This window comes from Grus americana, chromosome 13 (assembly GCF_028858705.1).
Source record: "Grus americana isolate bGruAme1 chromosome 13, bGruAme1.mat, whole genome shotgun sequence".
NCBI lineage: Eukaryota > Metazoa > Chordata > Aves > Gruiformes > Gruidae > Grus > Grus americana.
In genome coordinates this window covers 20,929,864-20,957,199 of record NC_072864.1, presented here as the reverse complement: position 1 = coordinate 20,957,199, position 27,336 = coordinate 20,929,864, and the positions used below count along the sequence as shown (strand labels likewise).

The following is a 27,336-nucleotide window of genomic DNA, read 5'->3' as shown; positions in this document are numbered from 1 at the left end:
ACATTTGTTTGTAACAAAGGAAATTGAAGACAGTCAGCTCTGTAGCGTCCCTCAACAGCTATGACGAGCAACCTCTTACTAATACTCACCAACACACTTTTACTCCCAAAGTACTCACTTTGGAGAAAAGTCAGTATGAAGAACCCTACCCATTTGTCCGAGTGCAGATATTCTACCCCATAAATGATTCAAACCCTGACCTGCAATCACAGCACTGACCAGAGGAAAGCCACTAAGCATCTTGACTGTCCCGCAGGACTAGTAAAGCTGACCGTATACTACTCCTCCAAAGGTTTCTTAAGAGTCCTTGTTAAATGCAATAGCCATGAAACCATAAAGCAAGGAAGGAGACAGCTATCTTGTGCAGTCTTCCGAGTCAGCCCAAAGCACACAACATGTTTTGTACTGATCTGTTTGCAGAGGCCATGTAATTCTCTAGAAATGGTTTTGTTTCCAAAACAAATGCTACACACACTTCTTCGACTTGGGAACCGTAGGAAAAAAAAAAAAGAAATCCCCCCCCAACACAAACAGCGCTGGCGAGGCTCGCAAGTGCACGCGTGTGAGCGGGAAAGGAAACAGAGAGCCCTTCCAGCTTTCCAAAGGGTTATTGCAAACAGCAGGGAGGGAGAAGGGATTTTACACATTAGGAAAAATACCGTGATGGTGCTTGTCCTTAAAGCGAACGCTACACAACAAGAGGCCCTGGGCTGCATTGTCTGTTTAGCACTTCTCTAACGCAAAACTCGTGTTATACGGCGAGATGGAGACCCTGGTAGCAGGGTGCACATCGCAGGAACCCTTCCTGGCTGTGGCACAGGTCAGTGTGCCGGGCGCTGTACAAGCCACCGCTGAACCACCTTCACATTTTTCTGGCCCAAGCGACTTTGCTGTGCATCATCCAAAGCCAATGGCAAAGCCAAGGACGTACGTCTCTGCATACCAGTCTCCAGAGAGTTAGAGATATCGTATATACCAGCTGCTTCCTCAGCCATCCTGCAATGGGAAATCTGCAGGTCACAGATGAAGAGGCAGGCATGCTGCATACCAGCCATCACGTAAGGAAACAGCACGACCACGCTGGAAAATGACTTTTTCAGTGCTCTCCCAAGAAAGTTTAATAATCTCATCTTTCACGCGCTTACGCCTCTGCTGTTTTTTTGCTGAGCTTCCCTGCGTGAGCCGTACTGGCAGGGACGCAGCTCCAGACGAGTCAGGAAGGTTAGCCTGCCTCTAGCAGCGGGGAAGGGGGGTAGGGGGAGACGAAGCCTTCGGCTGAATTCCCACCGGCTTTGCATTATGAAAGCCATGAGCTGCAATCAGCCAGCCTTTGCGAGTTCGCTTTAACCCCCTCCTTGCTGCCAAACGAGCATCTCGCCCAACCTCCTACCAACATACATATACCGGTGACACATAGTATACGCATACTCAACCACAGGGCAAAACAGGCAAGCACCTAAAGAACGGCAATGTGCTTTCTTTCGGTATTTTCCAAAAGGTGCAAGTTTCCTCTTTGCTTGCACTCATGGGTGCTGCAACACAGCCTGCTGCTCTCAAGCCTGCAGCTTAAAGGGAAAAAAAAATAGTGCTACAATCCAACCCTGCACATGCCCAGGACTTGTTACTTCAAGAAATGCCATCATTGTTCTCAAGCGATGAACAGGCGTCTGTATTGTCCACTGGCTGCCTGGAGGCTTGTAGCAACAGCGCTGAAGTATGAGTTCTCCAAAGGGTATCAAAGCTAGCGTACAAGGTTGGATCAAGCTCACATCCGCAATTATTTGCTGATAATTGATAGTAGATGCTATGAGAAGAGAGGGTAAAAAAAAAGTGCATCTTCCTCTGGGATTCCCAGAAAAAAGAACGGTCTCCAACAGAAACTTCAAATCAAACAGTTCCCTCCCTGTCTCAGCGGGTACAAGAGCATCTCACACACCCGGAGGGACGTCTGTGCGGCTGCGGCCAACACGACACCAGTTATCTGCCTCCGCAGAGGGTCCCTCGATACAGCAATTGCCCCAAGGACCACAACGGCAAGGGCATCGGGACAAAGCCGACTGGGCTGTAACCCAACACATCAGGAAGGCTTTGAACCTCCTCGGATAGGGAAATAAAGTACTCCACGGCTTGGCAGACTGGATTAGAGCACCCTGGAGAGCTTGAGACATTCTGAAGCTGGTTTAAGGTGTCCTTTCAGCTCTGCCCACGCACCAGTTCACTCAAAGCTCAGGGTTTCAGACAGGAATAAGTAAGGAGAGTGAAAGAATTGGGGGGGGCTCTGCCACCACCATGCCTGGACAGCAATAGTCGAAGCAAACCTCAGCCGTGCTAACCATCCTCAGGGCCAGAAAGCAGCAGAGGAAATCCCCATAGCTGGGGCAGACACTCAGGCTCTCTTGGGCTTTCTCTGGAAACAAACAAAAGAACAGTTGCAGAGACTGCTGCCATCCAAAGAGTCTGGTGCTCTGGAAAGAGACCACGTGCCCTTCGAGAGCTCAGAGTCACACCAGCATCTCCTTTAAGACAGGAAGGGAGAAAGCCAGCATTTTAGTTGGTAACTTTAACCCTAATTGCTTGACTTCACATCTTGGTATGGAGCCAGCCAGCCCAGGCATGCCCATTTTCTAAGCCTAGTCCTGCACGAGGCTGACAACCTAGCATGCAGATCAAAGTTCTGGCTAACAAATGTGCTGGAAAATATTGGTGTGCTGATTTTCCATGAATGAGGCCACCAGTATGCGATTTTCCATGAATGAAGCCACTAGTATGTGAAAAGCCTGGGGCAACAGGACTGCCTGAAAGCAAGGGAGCATTGCTCTGCTCTGACTGCCGCTCCAGCCTTACTTAGCTGGTTCATATTTTATGAAGAATGATTCAGCTGAACTTGTTCCTTGATGTGAGAAAAAGGGAGGAACATGAGTGTGGGAAAGCAAGAGGATGTAACACAAGCATGTGGTATGGGGGAGACACTCAAGGGACATGATGCAGCTCAGTTAACATGCAAGGAAACACTACAAAAGCAAAATAAGAAAGGAGTGAAACAAATCTTCTTGGTAGACACACCTCCAAGCCATGGCACAGCTGGGAACAGGAGCTCTTCACATCCACCTCCAATATCCCAGGCTTTAACCATAAAGCAAGGCTGCCCCTCTCACTCCAACCAGACCAAGTCTAACATGGGAAGATACAGGGGTTTCCCTCTGCAACCTTGCAAGGAGTCTGGAATAAAAAAATACAGCTGGCTTCGTTCCCCATTAGCAGTTAATTTCCTCAATCATTTTCACAGAGGGAGAAAGAGAAATGCTCATGATCTAAGAGATGAAAGCAAATGAAAATAAGCCTCATAAAACCTGTACTGCCCTAAGGGAAAACTGCCCCGCAGCTTTCATTGGGGAATTATCAAAGGCCCCAGACTGGTGGGGGGTTGTTTGTATTTTATAAGACAGATGCTTTAGAGAGTATAAGTCCTCAAATAGCTGAAATTCCATTCTGCTGAACCTCCAATGAGACTAGAAAAAAGAAACAGCTGATCCCAGTTAGTCCGGCCCAGGGATCCAGCTTAGCCACATCAAGTCAGAGGACTGAAGTAAGGCACAGAGCTGTACAGGCACTGCTAAACTTCTTTCCAATAAGATGCCATTGCCCCAAGCAAAAGCAACCATACGCGTGCCAGCATGGCCGCAGGAAAGTGGAGAATGGAGCTAAAAAATCTCATTCATTTCTATTGCAAAATAGAGGCTGGGGTAGAAGGCACTGACTCATTTAGCCTGAGAACAAGAAAGGATTGCTCCTGAGAGACTAATTTCAAAGAAGTATGTTTAGAGCACGTTTTGCTTTGAGTCTGGGAGAGTGGCTACAAAACTTCCCACACTCAGAGCTCTGTTTATCGGGAAAAGGCTTAACATAAGCTCAAGAGCAACAACTATTTAGAGAAGGGGCAAGGACCCAAAATGGCAGAGCTCTCCCACCCAGAGTTAAGCCTCAGAGGTGACTGCAGCCCTGGATAAGCCTGCCTGCAGGTAACAGACAGGATCCGATGGCAGTGTGGCCGCAGCTCACGTGTGCACAGCCTGACTGACTTTGCTTCTCAGCTGGGCTGCAAAGCCCACACTGGTGCTCTTGCTGCTGCCGAACCCACGCCAGGCGGAGATCGGCACCCTCACTACTGCGGGCTCCGCGAGGGGTCTGATCTCGAGTGATGCTGGAAGCCTCAGTCCACACTGACTTCAGGAGGGGAGGCAGGTGTTCAGAGGATAAGGTTGTTTGGCACAGTTTACAAAGCATGTGGCAATCAGCGTCTTATTTACTATGGCTGATGGAAACCCTTCTCTTCAATACTGAGCCAGCCATCATTTTTCCTAATGACAAACCTCCCCCTCCCTGCACATACAAACACCTTTCCACACCGATCCCCACTGGGCAATTCATTTCAGTCCACCCAGCAAATAAAACCAAGATACTCCAAAAAAATCACCCAGCTTCGTTACCAAGTTGATTCAAGGAGTGGATATGCGTAAACCCATAGACAGACACTAACAATAAATAATTAAAACAAAAATAAAACCAAAGGATCTAAGACCTGAAGAGAAATTACTCACTTAGAACAGCTACCATCACATTTAATCTTGCACAACCAAAGCGTATGAATAGGAAATAAGTAAAACTAGCTCTAGGGCACGCGAATATTGCCCCTGGCTGGTTCATCTTGTTGTGCACAGAAAAAATATGTCATGTTCTACTCACACCCAGACAATTGGCTGTGGTGCAAGGGGCTGGATCTTTCCATCTGGGAGAACAGCACTCTCTGGAGCACACTAAGGGAAGCGCAGGAGAAAGCTGAGAAGCCTTGAAATCCCCAGCAAGAACAGAGCTATTCAATTGCTTAAGCGGCTACTGAGAACCCCCCACCTCCAGCTCCCCTAAAGGTCTTCATTACTTACTTTATTTGCATCCTTGTTCAGCCCATACAAGCAAAACCTGCAAGAGTTTTAGCTAAATAGCCGCTTGCATTGATGCTGAGCTGAAACTGGACTGTAAATTCCTGCTTTCTGAAGAAAAAAGGCCCGTGGGATTGCTGTGAAATGAAATTGCTCTCCGGAGGCATGTGAGTGCTGCAGCACTTGCTCTAGGTCATCTGAGGTTTAGAGAAGCTGAGAGCCTGTCTCACCAGTGTCTGCTTCAGATCTCAAGTAACCAGTTTTGGTCACGATAGCAAAGGGATCAAATTAGCTCCAACGAACTCATGCAGAAAGAGCATCTCTTGCAAGGAAAAGCTTTGGATACAAAGCAGCTCCTAGGAGTAACCAGGCTGGAGGGAAAGGTTAGCTTAGAAATTACATTAACAGGTCAGGATGCCGCAAACAGGCTCCAGGTCCTCCTACCATCCATATCCTCCCACAAAGACTGCCACCGTTCCTCCTGCACACTGAAGGTGGGAGAGAAGCCATGGACAGGCATCTTCCTGCTGAAGTCCCTCCACTCCAACATCAGCATGCAAGATGTAAATGACTTCTAAAAGCAAACACCTGAAGCTTTTCACACCATGCAACGCTCAGTCCACATGAACTGCTCTACTGTAGACTAGGGGAGAAAAGCATCCACGATGAACAGGCTACAGTTCACCTTGCTTTCTTTGTTCAGGGCAAACCTGCATCTCTGGATCAGAGCTTTCTTCTACTGCCTCTTCCTGCTGGGTCTTGCACCGAGGTCCAAACCCTCACGGACCAAACTCAGCCCGGGGGTCGGCAAGCACTGCACCTCCTGAACTGCGTGGGAGCGGTGCCTGCTTGCTTCAAAGGCAAATTTTACCCTGTGTTTATACCAGCCTACAAGGCATGAAAAGGCCTAGGAGGTCACACATCCACCACTGTAATTTCGGGCAGGATCAAACAGAGAAGCAACAGCTGGGCTGAGTGAGCAAGTCCACGTTTAATTACAAATGGTTTTGGTAATAAGCAAAGGCAAGAACAAAGCCAGTGAAAAACCTCCCTTTTTCTTCCTGGCTTCTGTTCAGGCCATGTAGAAACAGCTGCCTAGAGGAGAATCTCAAATAAGATCCACCAACTACATTTTCTTCATTTTCAGGACTGCTGCAGTAGCAATGCTCCCTATGCAAGAACCGAGGGGCAAATCGCAGCCGCTCATGCCAAAGGTCCCGGGTCCATGCATGTATTTCCCAGCCCGCAGCTCAACTCCCTCCATTGCATCTCAAGTCACATGTGCACAGTCATTCTGCAGTAAGCTGCGCGGAGGATTTCAGTTGCTTTAACATGCCCTGAATATGAAATGGTGTTGCAAAATAGGATTACTAGCGCAGAGGATGATGGACCCAGCTCGCGGGTCCCGCTTGGCCCGGGGAGGGGGCAGAAAGCAGCTCTCAGAGCCCCAGGGATGCCCACAGATCTGACTGACCCCTCCTTCGGGTCATGCATTTACAGCCAGGAGCAACTCTTGCTGCCCCTAAAAGGCCCAGGAGCGGTGGTAAGGATCGGAAATGGGCCCTAAAACACACAGAGAGGTGAGAAGTCTTAGTGGGGTGGGTGGAGAGGTTTTTTTTGAATGCTGGGAGCCTTCCACCCATTTTTTGTGACAGCAGATTTGAAGGGATCAGTGGATCCCCTCATCACACCTGATATCTCTGACAGCATCAGCGAGAACCTAACACAACCCAAAGTGCAAGAGAAACACAGCTGGGACAGAGTGTCAACCCCAAACCCCTCCAACAAACTGAGACCCGCTGCTGACAGAGCGCTGCCTAGCTGGGTGTCATGGGGGGACACGATGGGAATAACGGGAAGGCTGGGAAACCATCGCATCCCTGGGAACCAAGGGTTTCTGACCTTTCTAGCAAAGCCGACCGAGAGAACTGGGTGGGTTGTTTTGTACTGCTGGCTTTAATTACAACCAAGCGTTTAAGTTATTCTCCTCCAACCACCCCCGTGTCCCTCACAAGCACAAATCTAGCTTTTTATAGCACATCCGGTATGGATGTTAAACACATTCAGGAAATGCACTTTCAGCCCCAAACATCCCTTCCCCTGGACCAGTTAGGCTGCAAGGGTTTGCAACATGGAGATGTGGGACCGGATGTTTGGTTTTGTGACCGCTGCTTTCCTGGATTACTTCTGTCTGTTTAGAGAAGGGAAATTAAATAAATGCAGGGTAGGCTGGCTGCATCCAGAAATAATGCAAGCTGCTTGCAAGGTGAAGAAAGAAAAGCCAGATGGAGAGGCCACTCTTAGCTGCTCGAATCCCCTGCACACAGGGCAAGGCTTTTTTTTTTTTCTTTTTAAATAGCCAACAAAGCTCCTGGGAGCTGACAATGGCTCATGGCACAGTGGGTGTCCACAGGCACGTCTAGAATCCTGAATCACATGTTTTTCTGTGCTTTCTAGTGATCCTGACCCAGACTGAGGCTCTCCTGTAATGCACAAGGGAGAAACGCACCCTCTCTCCCAAAACTTGTATTTTAAGTAGCCAAAGGGCACCAGCAAAGAACCATCAGGCTATGCTGGCTCCATCGGTCCCCAGGCACTGCTATGGCTTGTCACCGAGGCTCGTGGCTCTTTGCTCCGGAGGAGCAGGGCTTGGACAATAGCTTGGCTCCAAGTCTAAAACCTGACCTTTATAATTTTCTTAACATAAGGGACTCACCCCTGGCTTTAAGGAACACTGCAAGCCTGTTTGTTAGTGATTTTCTCACCTGAAAATACCCTGGCTGACTTCCCAGCCAGAAGCACCCTCCTAAACCCAAAGGCAAGCATGCTTGCTGGCAGTCTCAGGGATCCGTCTCAGGCACCATCCCAAGGTACAAAAACTCCCTGGAGCACTCACAGACCAGAGGGCACACGCTGGCCAGGCTGCCCCAGACAGTCTCCTGCTAAACCCTCAAGAGCGACAGGCTGTTCCATACATTGATCCAAACATCGCCGCCGTAGTACCGTGGCACAAACCCAGGATATTCCGCAGCAGGTTGTGAAAGGGGAGGCACGTGGGGCCCCACTGCGTCAGGGTTTGCTGCTCTGAAGGCAGGCAAGACATACAAGCCCAGGATATTTTTCCCCTCCCTTCCCCACAGCCAGGCCACCTCATACTCTGGGCAGGCAGCTGTCAGTAGGACATCACACATCAGCAAGCTGAACAATGACCTAATTAAGCTGCTTCCAAAATAATCACACTGGAGGAAAGTTAAAGGAGTCCTTGAACTTATTATTTCCTATATTGATTTTTATTCCACTTTTTCCATATTTGATGTGGCTTCTTCACTTCAGATATCTGAAGTGTTAACTCAAACTGGGCTCTGGCTATTTCTCCTGAGCGACCAGAGCCCCAGCACAAGCAGCCATGCACATTGGTAATGACTAGGCTGTGCAGGCCTGCTGGCCAGCCACCTCCTCCCCCGGGCCAGTAAGATAGAGGAGGAAACACTGGATCTCAGCACAGCAGGAAGGTGAGCAGCCCATGGGGCTTTCCCAGTGGGCTACCAAACCTGCCTGCACTCGGAGCAGCAGGGCATTTGCTAGGGGAACTAGAAGGCAGGTTTGAAGACATGAGACCACCAGCAGCACGCATGGCAAGGAGCTGCCCCCTGAACCGCCTCTGTGGCCACCCAGATTGAACAAAGAATGCCAGTCCTCAAAGCAAACTCAAAGCAAGTTTTTCCAGCACAAAACCCCACATACAACGCTTAGGTTACAATTATTGAGCTCTACAGGGACGAACCCTTGTACGGCATGAACAACAGCAACAAGACTATGCTCATCTATGCGTTCATTCATCTCAGGGAACAGCAGCTGTCAAGAGTCACACACACGTGTACTATGCTTTCACTACCCTGATCTAACTACAAGCTATGCAACGCTTAACTGGAAAAATGAGTGACAATCCAGCTGCAGCAACTGAACAACAGCGTATATCGGGGAAAGGCAGCCTTAACTCACACTGGAGAATTGCTCTTCAGCAGATGGGAAGGACAATGTGTTTATCTGATGGGTGTTGTTTCTATGTCACCAAATCATACGCAGCTTATGTCTTTCAAATATAAATGCAAATGACTGACTTAAATAAAAATCATTGTTGGAACACAAAAGCACATCCTCTATTCCCGAGAAGCGGGTGATGTCCCAAGCTCATCAAGAACCATGCAGAGCGGCACGTCAGAAGCAAAGGGGACCTGACCTCTTTGTATCTTTGACAAGCATTATCATAATCTCAGAATTAGGTGCTAGAGCTTGAACAGAAAGTGACAAATCCACATGGAAATTATATTAGAGAACATCAAAGAGGCAAAAGCAGCTCTCATTCAAACGCTCTCCCAAAGTTTATAAGAAGCCACAGCCCAGCCTGTCAGGGCTTTTTATGGTCCCGATTTCAAAGGAAGTGCGGGCAAATCTCAGGCATGTTCCTTGGCTACCTGCAGTTTCATCAGCCTGCTCAAGACATTCAAAACAATATTTCCTTACTAGGATGAATGATTTATGAGGACTGAGAAATTTGAGCCTGAACCTACAAAGTGAGTCACTGGGACTCATGGGTTGCTACCCCCGCTTCCCTCCCCGCCAAATCATACCTTCAGGCCTAATCTTGCTCCCACTGAAATCCTGCAGAAAACAAATACCCATTAGCTTAAATACCACGGAGCCTATATTATCAGTTCGAGTGCCATCTTTCTTGTTAAGGGCCAGAGAAACTAGATACTCACCCAGAGACTGTCGGGAGGGAAGCTGGAGCTGCTGACTGCCATTTCTCTTGCTGCTTCAGAAAAGATTTAGCTTCTTTTGAGGTCGAGTCCACTTCTTTAGTTACTCTGTTGGATGGAAAAAAAAAGAGACAAACCAGAGGGTAAGGAGGGTAAGGAAGAGCTGTACTCACAACAGCAAAAACAAAGACCCAGCAAGGAAAGAGAACAGGTACAGGCGTCCCCACACCACCCGCAGAGATCACCTCCATCAGCTGCAAGCTGAAGAACTTGCACCTTGTTAAGATTTCATTCCAGTGATAAACCCTCTATATTCATGGCAGAAAAAAGGAAAAGAGTAGCTAATTAGAGCTGGGGGAGGAGGGGATTTTTTTTTTTCTTCAAACAGGAATGCTTATTCATTCAAACAGGCCTGTCTCACTAGCAGCTACTAAATGTTCCGCTCAGGTCACCGGGGGCAATTCCAGGCTCTTAATCAGGCTCTTGATTTCCTCATTTGTTGGTCAGTGAGGCAACTCTTCTGCCACAGCTGTTCTGCCACCCACGTCTCACAGCCCACGGGCTTGGCAACATCTGCAACCTAAACTGGAGCACACAGAAACTGGCTCCGGGGATGGGGAAAGGGAGAGAAAGCTCTGACAAGGCAGAACGCAGAAATTTGCTCTCATTTTCTAGTTAATTTTTGTTTGAAACCCTGAGGGTGCAAAATATTGAACTTCAAAAAATTATAAATCAATACGGCATCTACAGCAGGGAATGAATTACAAACATGAGAAAGAATCTCTAGAAAACCACTCAATAATTAATTGTTAGAAAACCCCAGCTACTTTAGCCCCTCATTTACAGTGACCTGCCTCCAGCAACACGCTTTTCATGCTCTCAGTAGCTCTTAATGAGGTTGCCCCGGTTTGCCAAACTAACAATTTTGCTCCCTTGGAGCGCAAGCCTGTGAGCCTCTCCAGGGCCCCACAGCTCTGTAGGGACAGAGGCAGCCTGACCCACGGCTTGGCCAGCCCAGACAGCACGGTCTTCCATCCCACCCTCCCGCAGCCTGGGCCTCAAGAGCATGTGCCGACAAGAGGCTGAAAGCCTCATCGGTCAGAAGATCTGCCCAAGTCAGGCTAATGACTGTTTGCCTCCTACCCGCCAACCTAACCCTTCAACTTTCACATAGAAACTGGCTGATGGACACAGAGAAACCCGAGGACCTGCAAACCCAGTTGGGTTACTGCTGCGCTAGCGGCAGGGAAAATGCTGTGGAGTTATTTGTTAAGCCTGGAGGCATCGATGCCCTGAAATCCTACTTGTGCACAGTTAGTGCACCCGTGTCCCCATCCTGACAGTGAATCAGCACCTGAAGAAGCTGTTAGGGAAGGGAAACTGTTGTTCTTCCTTCTCTGCAGACTGAAAATACAGTGGAAAAGGCATGTTCAGAAAGAAGAATAAGTTCTTGTGCTGTACACCTCCTGCTCAGCCTTGTTCTGCCAGTGCAGGAGGAGATTAACCCTGTTTCCCCCCGGCATTGTCACATGCTTTTCAAACCGGCAGCAGTCATGCGGATAGAGACAAATCCCACGTTATGAATATTTAGAAGTGTTTGCTGATCAGATTGGAAAGGGGTGGGGTGGGAAAAGGGAGAAAGCAGCTCAGGAAGGAACAAAAGCCTTGCTACAGCATCGTCACAATGTAGGACATCCCAAACACACCATCCAGTCACAGCCCTCGGCAACAGCGGTCACGTCATGCAGCAGTCATATGCCAAAGGTCACTCTACATCCATGAATTTCCTTTGACAGAATAAACTCAGTGTCTTCATGCAGCAATTAGCCAGAACTCCCCACAGAGCCCCCTCCCAACCATGAGCACCAGGTTCAGATTAATACAATCACACAGCCTATTTATTTTTAAAGGCAGCATCCAAAGAGCTGGCTCCATCCCCTGCCTAGCTCGGGAGCAGCACTGTATCTCATGCACTCTGCAGCGCTGGCTTCTGGCACGGTCGCTCTCCCCCCTGCACTCTCGTGCCATCAGGGTCCACCCCTGGCACGCAGGAAATGCATAAGCCATCATGAGAAACATCAGGCAGACCCCAAGCACGCAGGAATTTCAGAGGCATAGTGTAGTAACCACACACAAAAAAAACCCCAAAACAAAACCACCACCTCTCTGTGCTGGCCTCGACACAGCCACAGGACCTGCTCCTGGGTTAGATCCCAGCTGTTAAACCCTGCACATTTCTGGGACTTGAAAAGGAGGCAGGGGTTGGGAAAGGAAGCAGGGGTCACAGAAAGCACACCTTGCCTTAACTCTGCTTGCTGTGCTAAGAGATGACAGCCCAGCTCAGCTCCCACAAACCTACAGGAATTCAGCAAGTAAATAGCTTACAGAATCTGGACATGCACGATGGGGAGCGTCTTGAAAGCCTGTGGCAGAGTTAGGATCTCGACACGGGGCCCCTTGGTCTTAACCTCACGAGTACCTTCAGCCTTCTCCAACGCAGAGACAAAACTGACCAAGGTCTGTCCTACCAGTTGAGGTAAAGGAAGGCACGAAGCTAAGATGCACGTGAAAAATGGCTCCAGGGATTTGCCAACCTGCAGTCTGACAGAGCACGCTGTCGGTTGGACCGGTACTACAACTCACAGCTCTCTGAGCAGGAAGATGTTCAATCCCAGACAGGGTGAGAAAGGAGAAACCTCTACCTGCTGCGGCCACTCAACATGATGCACAGGGAGGGTCTGGCACGGCCCTTCAACGACCGACACTTCAGCAGCAAAGAAATCACTTTGCTGTCCAGGGGCACAATACAGGTTGTTACCAAGGAATTACTTATGCTTTGATATTTGCATCCTCCACCACCTCAGGGTGCCAGCAGCAAACAGCTGGGCACAGAACATAACACTTTATTCCAATTTTTTGGCTTCCTTTGGCCTGCCAGCAACTGCTCTAGCATATATCGCATATATTTTTGAAGGTGTCTGCTGTAGAAACTCAGCTGCAAAGCTGCAGGCAACCTGTTCCACCAGGACTGCCCAGCTGGGAACAGAGGAATGTGTCAGAAACGTAATTAAAAGTGACCTTTCAAGGCGATTCCATCACAAGACCCACTGATTGCCTCAAAGTGAAACAAAAGCAGCTCTGAGGCAGGCTGCTGCTGGGCTGATGCCAGCAGCGACTCCTGCACCACTCCAACAGGAATGACAAAAGAAAGAATATTAAAGGGCTTTACAAGGTATTAATTCAGGTTATGCACATTTCAACCTTTCCCAGATCCCAGGCCAGGGAGGAAAAAAAAAATCCTCTAGTCTGCATTATTACAGGAGACAATAACTCTCCATGTAGAAACCAAAACACTTCTTGCTCTTCATGGGGAGAAATGGGAGCCATTAATCCAGCTGGAAGAAATCACAGTCATTACTAAGGAAAATTACAAGACCTTTCACTTTTAAATACTTGATAAATAACTATTTGCCTGACTATTTACTGAGATGCTATTCACACATTGTAATCCAGGAATAAACATGAAAATAAGTATATTGTCAGCAATAAAACAAGTAGCTAGTGTCTCGCCCACTCGCAGACCCTGTAATTCACACACAAAGCCACTCGCTCTCATCACTTTCCTGTAAAGATTTCATTATACTGCTATCCTATTAAATTGCATAACAAGACTTCCAAAACACAGAACAGTTATTAATTTTTTTGACCGTGCTGGAGCCTGGTAGCACAGACGATGTTACTGTACAAGGTTCTGTGCAACTGTAAAATAGAAAGGTCTTCCATATTATAAAGTTATTTTAAGGAAAATATGCTAGAAACTAGATCCCCAAGTGCCTTGAATACTTCCAGGTGTCCTCCTTAGGACCCTTCATCTCTGAACCAAGCTCAAAGTGGTACCCAAGCATTTACACATCCCTATACCCATCCAGCCTGCTGTTCTGATGCCCAGCTGTGAGTACTTTACTTCCACTTTCCACTGAAGAACTTGTCACCCTTCCCTTCACCATTTACCACCTGAGAGCCCCCAGTTATGTATGCTGAGCACCAAACCACATGAAGACAACCCACATGCTGTCACGGGCTGTTCCCAAAGTTGTTCCACAGAGCACGCACTTACGGTGCTGAACTGCAGCATCCTAATTTAAGAGTGTCTGATCTGCTCCCAGCAGCCCCTCCGCCACATAAGCAGCTAAAAGGAGGGAGGAATACAGGCCGAGATGAACACCACATTCACACAGCTCCAGCTAACCTGCAAAAGGGGCTTAAACCCAGATTTTCATGCTTCAGTTCAGTGGCTGAGTAAGTCTAATACACCAGCTTTTCTCCTGCATTCTGGTCTTTACACCAGGTGCAGAGTTATCGGGTGGGAAGCGGAGGGTCTCAATCCATCACATCATCCCACTCCTGCTGCCATGGCACAGCATAACATCCCAGGCTTCACCCCAGCACAGGGGGCAGGTGCCTCTAACACAGCTGAATACAGTTCTCTTTGCAAGAAACAGAACTAGCAGAAGGGATGCCAGGGGTGCGGTGTGTCAGGAAAGTGCCCTGCAAGCCCTTACAGAAGTGCATCAGCAGAGCCACATCCTTGCAAGGAGGGGAAGAGGAGGCAGGGTCTCAGAGGCAGGATAGGGGAAGCTGGGAAAGACAAACAGCCACATCAAGAAGGCTTGCAGGCTTCTGTCCATAATCCGCTGTGTAATAGCGATGTTGGGCACCCCAAGTGCCAAAATCCCTCTGACTTTTCCCCTCTGGGGTGCCTCAACACAACTGCATTCTCCTAATCAAAATGCCTGGTGCATATCAGGCTGAGAAAGCACATGTTGGTGTTTGGGTACAAGGGGACTCAGAGCTGAGAAGATAGTTAAGATCCCCAATCGCAGCAGCACAAAGGCACCATCTCCCCAACCTCCGTGCTGAGAAAGGGAGAGCAGGAGTGGAAGCTCTGGAAAATGCCAGCTCTTTACCATCATACTCAGGACACTCAGTCCTCACTTGGGAAACCTGCCCCAGTTTAGACCTGACACAATTATAAAACTTTCCACATGATCTTAATGTTGTTAGCTCTGGGGAATCACAGACCAAGGTGGGGGGGAAAAACGAGGCTAATTATGCTTTCCCAATATTCCCCATCTGTGTCTAGCCTCATTAAGTAGTCCTCCAGCCTTCTGGAATGATCACTTGAGGAGCAAGCAATACTCATCTACAGGGGTTTGTAAAAAAAAAAATCCCTTCTGAGCCAAGAGGAATATTTTGTCTGCATAATTTTTGGTGGACTCTTGTGCTTGAGCTGCCATGTTCTGGGTGCCTTCCACAGACGGATGCACTGTACGAGAGGCAGGTGCTCCAGCACGCAGTATCCTGAAGCCGCAGGAGAGCACATGTTCAGCACCTTCCAGGAGAGGATTAAGTCCTCACACAATCGAGCCTCCAGGCCACGTTTGCCTGCACACTGGATATGTCTTTGTTTTATGCTGGATTACCTGATGTAAAGCAAACAGGGCTAGAATTAACAGGTCCCCATCACTTTTCTAATTTCAACGTAAAGCATTAGTTTTCTCCCTTTCAGAAAAAAAAGCCAACATTCTCTAAACCTTGCTCTTCAAACCAGGTGGGAGAAGCTGCTCCCTGGGAAACCGAGCCTATTCCCTGAAGCAACACAGACAAGACCAGGCTGGAGCGACTGATAATTTTGTGGGCTGTCTATCTGCACAGAAGCTGCTGGCTGGTTTTTGAAAAGAAACAAATCTGATCAGGGCTCTCCTGGAGTCAGGTGAGGGCCACGCTGCCTGCCTGGTGCTGCTCCTCGCAGCAGGCGTGTGCTGCTCTCCAAGCAGTCAGCCCAGGCTGCACCTCAAACCAATTAATCTGAAAACACGCAGAGATGAATGGTATTTTAACATCAATAACGCATAAAAAGTGGTTTTTGACATCCACGTCCTAAACTCGTAAGCCTTGAAGGAAATGACCAATTTTCCATCGTTTCCTACATGACAAAGGCTCTGTGACAGATGTAAAGAAAATGTATGGACAGTGCTGCCATCTGAGATGCTGACCAAGCTCTCAGACCCCTTTTGGGCTTCTGCTTGATACTTCCGCAAGAGGCTCTCTAAATCCAAAGGGAAGTAACACTCCAGTTACCGAGCTCCCACTGGGGCTTGCAATAGGTAGAGCACATCAAACACAGCTTTCTGGAGTGGCTGACCCACAGCCAGGGCACAAGGCTTCACCTCCCTGTGGACTGGAGCTTTATCCACCCCAGTTTTAAGTATCTCCAAGCATCGGGTCTCTGCTTGCTCCTTTGGATAACTATTCCCTTGGCCAGCCCAAAATCCCGACATGCAGCTTGCATTTCAGTCTTTGAGCCATCCCATTGTTTTTATTTGTACCTCCCGAAAGGATTAACTTCCAATTACGGAACACACCTCTGAGTTGAGCAACCCAAATGAACAGATGCAGCTGCTGTATGTGTGAGCATGACAGTCCTCTGACCCCGTTAACCACGATCTGCAAGCACACCGAAAGCAAGAGAGGCCCCTGCAACCCCACAACTCCTGCAAAGCAGCGCAACATTCGCGTTATGGATCTCTTCTCTCACCGAGGGAAGGAGTATCGTAAGTCTTAAGAGCCAAGGGTTCAAAATTCACTTACAGCTATGAACACTGGACACAAAGGTTACACAGATCACAACAGGAGCCAACACACGCGATAAAGCAAAAGCATCCCCATGGGGAAAAGGCCAGACTAAGCTTGACTCGGTTTGTAATGCGTTAATGAGATAGTAAGGCAGAGAACAGCTTTGCCTTCCCTTCAGGCTAACACAGAAACCCTCCTGCTTCAGAATCTCTTAGTTACAAAAAAAAAAATTTCCATCTTGCAAGCTGCACTTTCCGGCAGGGGAAACCCCAGGCCCAAGGGCTGCAGCGCAGGCTCTGCCAGCATCTCACCAGACATCAAAAGCCCCTGTCTGAGCCCGGAGCTGTCAGGAATGAGGCAGCAGCTTGGAAGCAAGGGAAACATGGCAAGCAGCAAAATGCTGGGACTGGATCCGAGGCCCCTGCAATGAAAGCATGAACAGAGGAACAAAAGATCCCCTTACGAACAGCAGAAAAGCCCCAGTGAGACCTGAGTGGGTCACTAAGCACTTTCTGTTTCCAGACTTTTAAAAGTCAGGAAATCATCTGAGAATGAGGTACAGAAACAATGTCTCCTCCCTTACCTACTGGGGAAGGGTGGGATTTTTTCTTAAGCAATTCCACACAACACAGGCCAAAAACACTTGGAAGAACCTGAAAATGGGAGAACGCAGTTGGTCATCCAGTTCCCAAAGCTGATGCAGTGCCCAGATACTGCAGGTTTGAAAGCCCTAGAAATGCCCAAGTTAATCTGGAGGTCAAGCCATCATTTGGGAGATGCTTTGAGACCCCTCCCACCCTTGGAGATCCCAGCTGAGCCTTCTTTTTTCATCACACTGATTACCAGCAAAGACACACAAATGAAACCAGCACACATCAGTTATTTCCTTAAAAGCATCAAGCCATATTAGATGACTTTCAGGTGGACATCTGCTCAGTCACTTTGGGATTTTCAAAAGCACAGTAAGATAAAGGAAGAAGACAGGAGTCAGCGTGTTGGTGAATGCCAGATAACACACTGGACAAAGCTGGCACTACTGTGTAATGCTTTGCAAGTCCCAGCCCCTCTGTGCTTCAGTTTCCCCATCTAAGCAGAAGCCTCATCTGCACATTTACTAATGAAAATCCTGAATAGAGGCTGTTCCTTAGGCCATTCCCCTTCTCAAAGCACATTAAGCAGACCATAACATGATTTACTTCAGAAGCAAGTGCTCTGGCTTAGAGTTCTGGCTAGGTTTGTCACACTGTTTATGAAGTTTTCATTTCTGCAGCTGTCTTTGAGAAAGGGAAATGACTAGCGAGTGAACCAGCACACAACGTAGCTCCTGCTCACACTTAATGACCTCATCTCTGGGCCACCATCGTGCCAATCAGCATTGTACAACATGAGGATTCCCCGAGGGAATTCTGAAGCATCAGGGAATGGATGCACACAGAGGAAAGGTTATCAAAACATACCCCCGAGACCCCTTCATTTTTAAGCATCTTTTGAAAGGTAACATATTTGCACTTATTGGCTTCCAAAAAAACCAATAGCTGTTTTTTAAATTGGAAAAAGCCACTATAAACTGTGGATAATAGAGGAATGCTCTGACCTCTAATGATAACAACAGCGTAAGGACAGGAAGAGGCTGCTGCCTACACTCCATTATGCCAAGATCAGCATTTTAGTGCTTGTTTGTAGAAAAGCAAGCAGTCACTTTTTAGACTGCCACCTCTAAACAGCGGTCATGTAGATATTCCATGTAATTCAGGGTGGTTTGATTTGTCTTACAGTCCCAAGGCATCATCCCCAGGTTCCTACTGCTCAGATTAAAGTTCTGGAAAAATCTTAAAAGCCAAGGTTTTTGCACTGTGCAAAACTGTTTCTTCATTGAGGAAGCGGTATGTCACTGGTAAGAGCCTAGAACAGATTTCTCTAGAACTCCTTAGCCAAGGAGCGCTGAGGATGAAACCCTATGAACATCTAGCATCACTGTTCATCAACACAAAACAGAAGTCCTCAGAGAGGCTGGGCTTTGGAGCAGCTTTTCAAGGGGTTACTGAAATTAATTTGTCTTACTTTTCCTAACACTTCCTTGCTACTGCAAAGCCATTGCAAGAAGCACACCAAAATACGGTGAGTGGTATCTTCCTCCACCCCTATTTGTTCAGTTCATTGTCTTCCGTATCTAATCTGACAAGACCCATCACCTCATCTGGTGGAAGCTGTGTATCACATGCTATCCACCTGGAAAAGAGGCAAGGCTTTCCAAATATAAGGCTTCAGGTCACGAATTCTGGTAGTGCTCACCTGCTTAAGCAACACAGCAAAGGCTTTTGCAAAAAAAAAAAGCACATATGGAACATATCACACATATCAGCCTTGATCTGACATGCACCATGCTACCTACAACATCAGTAAGAGCATTTTGTATTGTGCAAAACCCCATGAGCACAAAACAAACGACCAAGATTCACACCCAGCAAGAAGCGTGAGCGTGCTGCCAACCCCTTGCTATTATTCATCCACTGAGTCTCCTGAAAAGCACCGCAAGGTAAGGAGAGAGTTAATGGTATTACATGTTCTCTCAGTGCTAATTAGCCTAACACATCTGACTGAATCATGCTGAGACCACAGAGCAAGAACGCAGATGGACAATTACACGTTTTTAAAATTGCTCTCTGTGCCAGCTCTAAATCTTGAGACTTGTGGGAGTAAATTCCCTGCTCTTTTTTTCCCCTTGAAATACATTAACTCTATCAGCCTCAGCATTCTCCCCACTCCTGCTCAATGCTTGCCAGGAAGTAGCAGAAGCAGTGGCTATTGCTCAGACAGCTACCTTAACTGCCTTCAAAGCAAAGCAATAAAATAAGAGGTAGTCTCCCAAACTCCTTGGCTTACGGTCCCTTTGTTTCCTGACTTTGTCACATTTGGTCAGTATCAGTTGTCATCTAAGGACCAGAGAGGACATCACAGCCACTGAGAAGGAAATCAGAGGCTGAACAAGGACTTTGGAAAGCTTGAGCTGTCCTCAGACGTCTGATCTGCTTCTCCTGCAGCCATTTCCACCTGCTCTCTCCTGAAAAGGGTGGGGACCAAGGGCCTGAAGTTCTGGAAGAGGACAGCAGATCTGGGGTTAGAAACTGAGCAGTCTAGGACATCAGTGCCGTTCCTCTATTCAACAAGCACACAGATGAGCTGAGATTAAAAAAAAGAAAACCAATATTTCAGTAATGAGAGACAGCATCAAGACATCCCCAGGAAGCAGCACTGTACAACTGCAGAGAACCGAATTATAACCTCAGCTCTGCTGCGCACAGGTCAGCACTTCTCCTTGCTGTGAGGGAATAAATCAGTCATTAACCAGCTCTGCACAGCTCTCCTCAGCACGTCACCAAGGGGAAGAGTCCAGCAGCCCACCTAACACCACAGACTGGGCCCAGACCTCACCACCCCACTCAACCAGGCCTAACTTAAAGGATATGGTAGCCTCGAGGACAAGAAACTTTGGACATGGCCTGTAGCCCTGCCCACACAATTCCCATCTTCAACAGCATTCTTGTACAAAGGAGATCTGTGCTGTTGGCCGAGAAAGGGCTTTTATTAGCACAGGCAAGCCTCCTGACAAGAACCTGCCCTCAGCCACCTCACTTCACCTTTGCTGCTCCTGCTCACAAGGTCATGAATTTCACCACCAAAACCCAGTGATCCAACTTAAAGGTCCAGCTTAAGGTCCTTAAGTTCCAACTTAAGAACAATCTCCTCTGAATAATCCTTTTTTTCCTTGAATACTTAAGGTAGGCTGAAAACCTGTGAAGCAGCAACACAGAATGACTAATGAGGTTTTTTTTCCAGGAACATCCTAGATGATAACCATTTACAAACAGCAACAGGTGAAAATCAGGTTCTTTTTCACCCCACACTTCAACTGTGGCAGATGAAATATCAACCTCAGCCAGTACAAACCCCAGTAATTACTGCAATGATTTAAGTTTATAACTGTTTGGTTATTAATCAGATACTTCACGTACCTCTTTAAAGCTTTGTATTTTGCTTTCAAGATGCAACAGCCGCACTGTGAACCATCATCTTCCCTAACCTAGAATACAAGCTGTCTCTCAACTCTGCTCAGCACACGTAGCCAGCACAACTTGTTTCCCCGCAGCACGGTGGACACACAAATAAAAGCAGTGATACTGCTGCAGAGCAGAGGCTATTCCAAGTCACGAATCTGGTCTCCTAAGACAGTCAACAGCAGGGAGCTCTTATCCAGAGATGGAGTTCACGTCTCACGTATAACAGCCCAAACAAATTTTTCTGACATGAGTTTCCCCAGTTCCTTCTACAGAACTGTATGAACTTTCAAATCACATACTCAGCATGATGCTGCTTATTGCCCAGTACGTTTGGTACCTGGCGCTTCCTCGTTTTATCTGGTACATGGAACGCACGAGTGAAGGCTGGACCCCCGGGTATCCTGAGCCGTGAAATCCAGGAGCTCCGGTGAATCAGTGGATGTCATCAGCCCTGGCGTGCCTCAGTTTTCATATTCCCAAATGGGGAATAACAACACTTCTTTAAAAAGTGCTTTGAGATACACAGACAGAAAGTTCTGTAGGAAAGCTAAGGATTTTCCCTCTTTACATCTGTAAAGCCTTCAAGGACTTCAAACACATCAGAGAGCTTTCTGCTCCTTTGTATATACCTCTGGACTGAATGCCTTATTACAAGCAATCCTAAAAAGCAAACAATATCCATGGAATTGGGTCATCATCTGTCCCTTGGAGCAAGGAAAAAAGACTACCGTAAGCCAGGTGATTTTTACAGCTGTGAATTTAAGCCGAGAGCTCTCCCAGTGAGAGCACTGTGCAGGGCTTGCTGCCCCAAACGTGGGCATTCCAGCACCAAATTTCAAAGCAACAGTAAGCTTTAATCAGGCAAACACTAAAGAATACTTTTAGAAGCAGCCTGAATTAATCAGGAAACAGGCACTTAAGAAGCAGATAAAGATTACTGAGCTCAACCTGAAAAGATGAGCTTCAGTCAAACTCAGCAAAATCTCAGCCATCTGCTCAGCCTTCAAATATGAAAGTAACCAAAGAATTCACCGGACAAACAATAAACTGTTATGCAAGGTCCACGGTAAACCCCCAGCCCCCTGCCTGTAAATGTTTCAGGTTCAGGGCCCTGTGGTCTGGCAATTTCTGACACAGCAGTAAGAATGATGCCTTCAGCACTTATCAGCTGCTCAGCAGGAGGAAGACACGCAGCGTGCAAGAAAGTACCGGCTGGATCTTTGCACTCACTTATCCCAGCACCTAGACAGCAGAAGGGAGCTCACGCTGCAGACATGGAGAGGAGATTTTGAAACCTCTTCCTGAAACATTTCTACATGGATCCAGGCCCAGCGTGCTGCCAGCGGCCATGCAGCTAGCATGACAATTCTGGCCTCAGATGCGGCGAGAAGCCAGGAATTACATCACAGAACACCTGCCAGACACGTGAGAGTGCTGAAAGAAACAGGTCCAAAGTGTGCAAGCACGGTAAAGAAGCTCAAGAAAAAAAAGCTCAAGGGTTAACGCAAAATCTAATCTGCAAGTCCTCCAGGAGTCAGGAGCAGTTGCCTCCGAGAAGTTAGCTATTTGCCACCTACCAGCGGTGCGGACGGGGCAGGAGGGGAGCGCAGCGCAGGGTCTGAGGCCATTGCCCAGCTTGCTGGGAGTCTTTCTGGATCCCATACTGACACTCCTGGAGAAGACAGCCTTGTGGGAAAGCAAAGGGAGCTGTGAGAGGAACGTCTTGCCAGGTTTCAGGAAAAGAGCAGGGCTCTCCCCATTGACAGATGGAGATTGGAGCCCTACTATGGCCTTGCTGTGGCTTGGCTGCTTTGTTCACACACACGGGGAAGCGGGCGAGGGTCACTGAAGCAGCACAAGCCACAGTTCTGCCAGCACAGCACAACACTATCAGTACAGCACGGCAACTCTGCAGCACCAGAAAAGCAGTCCCATCAGAAGAATAACCCGAGTGAGAAAAGCTTTGGATTTAAACCACACTAACAAAGCACATATGCACAGAAATAAGAAGATTTTAGTTTTGAGTCCCTTACTTGGACTTACTGCAGTCCTGGATGAACACAAAGTTGACTTACGTGGAAAAGCACAGAAGAACAATTTTGATACGCTGGGCACTGCAGCGTATTTTAAAGAAAGCCAAGGGCCAAAGTAGCTTGGACTACCAAAGAGAAAACAAGCCTGATCATACAGCAATTATATTTTGCACCAGATAAAGCCTGGCACCAGGGATGCAATTCCCTATTAATGCAACCACACGTCCTGCATCCCGAGGCAAGCTCATAAACCAGAGGCTTCAAAGGGGCTTCAATCTACTCTGCCAGCAAGAGATGACTCGAACTTCCATTTAGATACTGAACTGCCTTTGCAAATTGCTCCCACTGCCCACAGTTACAGCCATTTGGGTGACAGTCACCTGCTGCTCCTCATCTGTTTAGCACCAGGGAGGAATGAAAAACAGACAGAACAGCCACAACTGGAAAACACAGAAATCAGTTAAAGATTGTTTCTGGTTCCAGAATTCAACAGCTTTGGTTTTACACGGTAATATTAATTAATGTATTTTATAAAATTAAAAGCCACTAAATGTAAATCTTTATTTGGTAATTGGTAATTTGTAATACTCTGAACCTAAAGTTCAGCATTAGCAACCAATACAAGCACAGACTAATCAAAATGGACATTAAGTCCAACAACAAAATATAGGAGAGCTGACAGCTTAAAGAGGAAGGTCTTTCACTATTCTAGTATAGCCCTGTAGCTGGAGGTTTCTTTCAAGAGACTTCTGCTACTCCAACCATGCAAGAGAGATTATACCGTCTTCTTACAGGAGAAAATAAGTTGTTCTGCAACATGAGATCAGGGGTAAATTATCTTCTCTTAAGAGCTTCAGTGAGCAGACTGTCGAAATTTGTGCCCTGAATCTATCAGTACTTAAATACTGATCTAAATCCTTCTCAAGCTTTCAAAAGAGCGACACTCAAAAGTAGCCTCAAACCATTTAGAAAGGAAAATAGCAGACACAGCCCTCTCGTTTCAGTTCTTTCAGTCCAGAAACGCACACACACAACTACAGCGTGTTGGCCTTTGTAGCCAACAATTTGCCAGCTGCTTCCCCAGGCAAGGAAGTCAGCGTTTGGTATTCAGAGCATTTGCAGACATTAGGGCCCTGCAAAGACAATCTCCCGCTATTCTACAGAAAAAGCGGCCCTCTGACCCTCACAGGAAAGTACCAGTAGCTGTAAGCAGCCATAACTTCTCATATCCTACCCACAGCTAACAGCGTAACACATTTAGAGATGCAAGATGTAGCAAACAACACAAAAGCTTCAGCTTTGAATATCACAAAAGTCCAGGGGACAAAAAGCATTGAAGGATTTTTCTGTTATCAGAGAGCTGAAGAAAGTAGCGTGTTGTAACTCTGGCACCAGCAAAAAACAGTCCTCCAGACCTCGCTGCAAACTTTCTGTTGCTGGCTCTGTAACCTGTTGATGCAACGGCTGCTGTAAACAAAAAAAATCCATTAGCCTCGGTGGTTTGCAGGATTACAATCTCATTGTCGCCCAGGCTCCACCTTCTGCCCATTTGATAAAAAATTAGTAGAAATTTGTAAGAATCACAAGGGAAACAGTACTGAGCAGTACAAAGGACACCAGAAAAGCAACCAGTGCAGAATAATATGCCTTTATCTAACTTGGAAGCTTTACTTACTGTAGCTATTAAAAAAACTTACAGATAAGATACTGATGTCAAAAGCACAACCTCAGCATCTTAGGAGCCCTAAACAAGTTCTGTTCACATAAGAGAAGCCGCTTTTTGAGGGACAGAGAAAGTTTCCCCGACCCTTCCAACTAACGTAACCAATAAAAGCAGGAGCAGCGCTGGTAAAGCTAACCTGTAACCACCACACAAAATCTAGAATGCCAGAATCAGACCCACACCTGAGTAACTCTACACTTAAATCATAATTATCTGGGGCTTCTTTTCATAGAGACAGGTAAACAAAAAGCTTTGAGGCAGACATACTTTAGAGAGTCCTACTTCACAAAAAAATTGCACCCAAAAAATTCCTTTCCACAAGTGGAAGACTCATGTTCTGAAGTAAGCCTACAAGGCAAGCTTCTTTGTAAATCAACCCCCTCCTTCAAACGATACGCTTCTCTGCTCCTGTTCGGACATGACACCTACAGACGGACATGTCCAGACTCCAAATAAGATTGCATGCTGATTTCATGCAACCCCAAAGCACCAGGAACGCAGTTCTGCCGTACGCCATCTGACGATATGTCAGAACCCAACAAGTTTTTGTGCAACAGCCCTGCGATCCTATAGCTTCATCTGTTCTCACCTGGCGGGACATCGCGTTTGAATCAGAAGAAAAAACAACAGGAAAATTGGGGACAAATAAGCTGGCTGCTGAGGAGGGGAGTGTGCATCGGAAGATGAAATTTCTGTCTGTAATTCTGCTACAGATTTTTATCTCTCCACAGGGAAGACTTAGCCCTTCCTTCGTAGAAAGGCTATGACAGATACACTCTCTCAGAAAAGCTGCAGTGTACAGTTCTTTGTCATTTCTCCAGTGAATGAAGGGTGTTCCTACAGCCCGGATTGTGCAGGGAACTAGGAAAGCCACTACTATGACTCATGGCTCCCCTCAGATTTTTCAAACAGCTCAGACAGCAGTGCTGACTTGAAAAGCAAGAGCAGCAGAAGCCCCAGCTCTCGGCTTCCTCCTCCGGATTTAGGCAGCGTGGGTGTTATTGCTGGGAACTGCTGCCCTCTGCTGTCACACATAATAGAGGCGAAATTCTCATCTGACAAACCCAGGTTTACAGCTACACGTTAAAAAAAAAAAGATACACCGTGGTAATAACCACAAGGTCACAGTGCATTCAGATTTCAAGTGTGTTCACCCAGGCCCCTCAGTTCTGGTCTGACGCATTTATAAAATGCCGCTTCCTTTTTGCGGCGCATCCTGAGAGGCATCTTGCAGCCAAACTCAGCCTAAAGGACGATTTTACCTAGCCCATTGCCTTTGTTGCAGCTGTTTCAGGGGTAAAAGCACTCAGCTATTAGTCCGTAAGACACCTCTTATTGTCTGCAGATCTTTGTAGTGGATTGTGCACATCACCAGGGAAAGTGCCAGCAAATATCTTGCCCCCAGCACAGGGCTTGGATTAGACTGAGGGAATAAAATGCATTACCATACGCGGTTCTCTCGTCTCAACCTTCACAGTGGCAGTGTCACCCGGAAGCTTTGCCAACCATTTTAAACACTGTGCTGATGAGGAAGCCTAAGTGAATTTATTACAGGCATATTTTGAAGTTGAGCGAAGACTGAAGTCTGCATATAAGGATTCTCTGCAGCTCTCAGACAGGAAAATCTTGGCCTCATTTTCCCTGAGGTCTGTACATGCCCGTGATTAAAAAAAAAGCATAAAGGAAAAAGGAAAAGACACACCGTGCTTCACAGCACACCTCCAGCCTGCCAGCAGGAGAACAGCACCCAGTTTGCTCCGAGCCCGCAGTAGACACGTCACATCTGCCAGCTTACCTGACTTCCTCACCAGCAAAATCAAACACTTTGGTGATTGTCACTTTTCCTGAATCTTTTGGCTTCTCAGACTCTTTTGGTTTCTCCTGAAGTTTTTTCCCACTCTTCTCTTCTTCAGCCTGTGTAACACACAAAGGAGAAATCAAAACAATGCATTTGTGGAGCAAGGCCCAAATGCTCCAAGGGGCCAAGGACCCAACACAGACCTCAGGCAGCACTGCAATGTAGGCTGGCTGGTCAAAGCAAGTCACCCACAGACAAGAAAAAGGAAAAAAAAATTCCCCTGCCACCAGAAGGAAATTCCCAACTTTGGTTCCAGGCTCTCATTGGAGATCAAGGATGAAAACAGACCCAAAACGAGAAGTGAAGTAATTCTAATTAAATGTAGGAATGAGCAGGAATACGCTGCTGTGGTTCAGAAAGCAAGCAAAAGCCTGAAAGCTCAGTTCTCCCAAACTAAGCACCACCAGGCAGTAAAGCTGCCTGGGTGGATTACACAGAAATATGTTTATTTTTACTCAGGAATATGGAAGAACACAACCCATCAGGAGAAAAAGCAAGGCCGATCTTCATAGAGAACCCTGAAGATATTAAGCTACTTGTCAATAACGTCTCTTTAATTTGAGAGGGAAACATCTTTATTAAGCTATTTGCCAACAACGCCTCTTAATTTACTCAGTCACAACTACAGCTTTTAACAGCATACATAAACAAACTCAGACCCTATAAATAATCAAAACAAAATCCAACATTCTTCCTCTAAATCCACCTCAGACCGCAGAGATCTTCAAGCGGACAACTCAAGTCCAAATTAAGAAGTTCACAAAGAGAACAGAGGAACTGCACCTCTCCATAAATTACCCTAGGTATGGAGGAACTTTCAAAACCACTCATGTTGTAGCAATCTGCCCAGAAAAGTAGAATTGCTCAGAAGAGAACTTTTCCTCTCTCCTTCTCTCTATTTCTACCTGTAACCATTTCAGCTGTCCAGCCACTAACAACCGAGGTGGAGAGAAGCAGGTTTCAGACGAAAGGACTCCTCTTCTAAAAGTTGCAAAGATTACACAACTACACTTGTTCTGCAACCTGCCAACGGTTGTAGAAAGAAGCTTCACACACTGTACTCGCCAGGCATCACTGATTCAAGAGTCCAGACTTTTGTTACAAAATACTTTTTTGGCTGACCACTAAAAAAAAAAAAGACAATTCTAGGAACAGAGGGTCAGTTTTGGTACCTTCTACTATCCTACCACCTTCAATGTGAAAGGCTTTGCAAGGCAAATGCACGCATTTGGTTTTATTAAGTATCAAATTCTTTTAAATAGCTGATTACACACAGAATTCTCTCTACAGAAAACCTCTGCAGACAGAGAGCAAGAGCGTGTTAATGGGGT

At 47.0% G+C, this 27,336-nt stretch overlaps 1 protein-coding gene across 1 annotated transcript in view; it reads right to left on the bottom strand.

The window, feature by feature from the left end:
• CFDP1 (craniofacial development protein 1) overlaps positions 1-27,336 on the bottom strand; it is a 65,335-nt gene that overhangs the window by 36,317 nt on the left and 1,682 nt on the right. Inside the window, exons 4-5 of the mRNA XM_054841169.1 lie at positions 25,943-26,061; positions 9,701-9,805 (exon numbers count right to left, since the gene is read on the bottom strand). Coding sequence (XP_054697144.1) covers positions 9,701-9,805; positions 25,943-26,061 — 224 coding nt within the window. The remainder of the gene's footprint in view (positions 1-9,700; positions 9,806-25,942; positions 26,062-27,336) is intronic.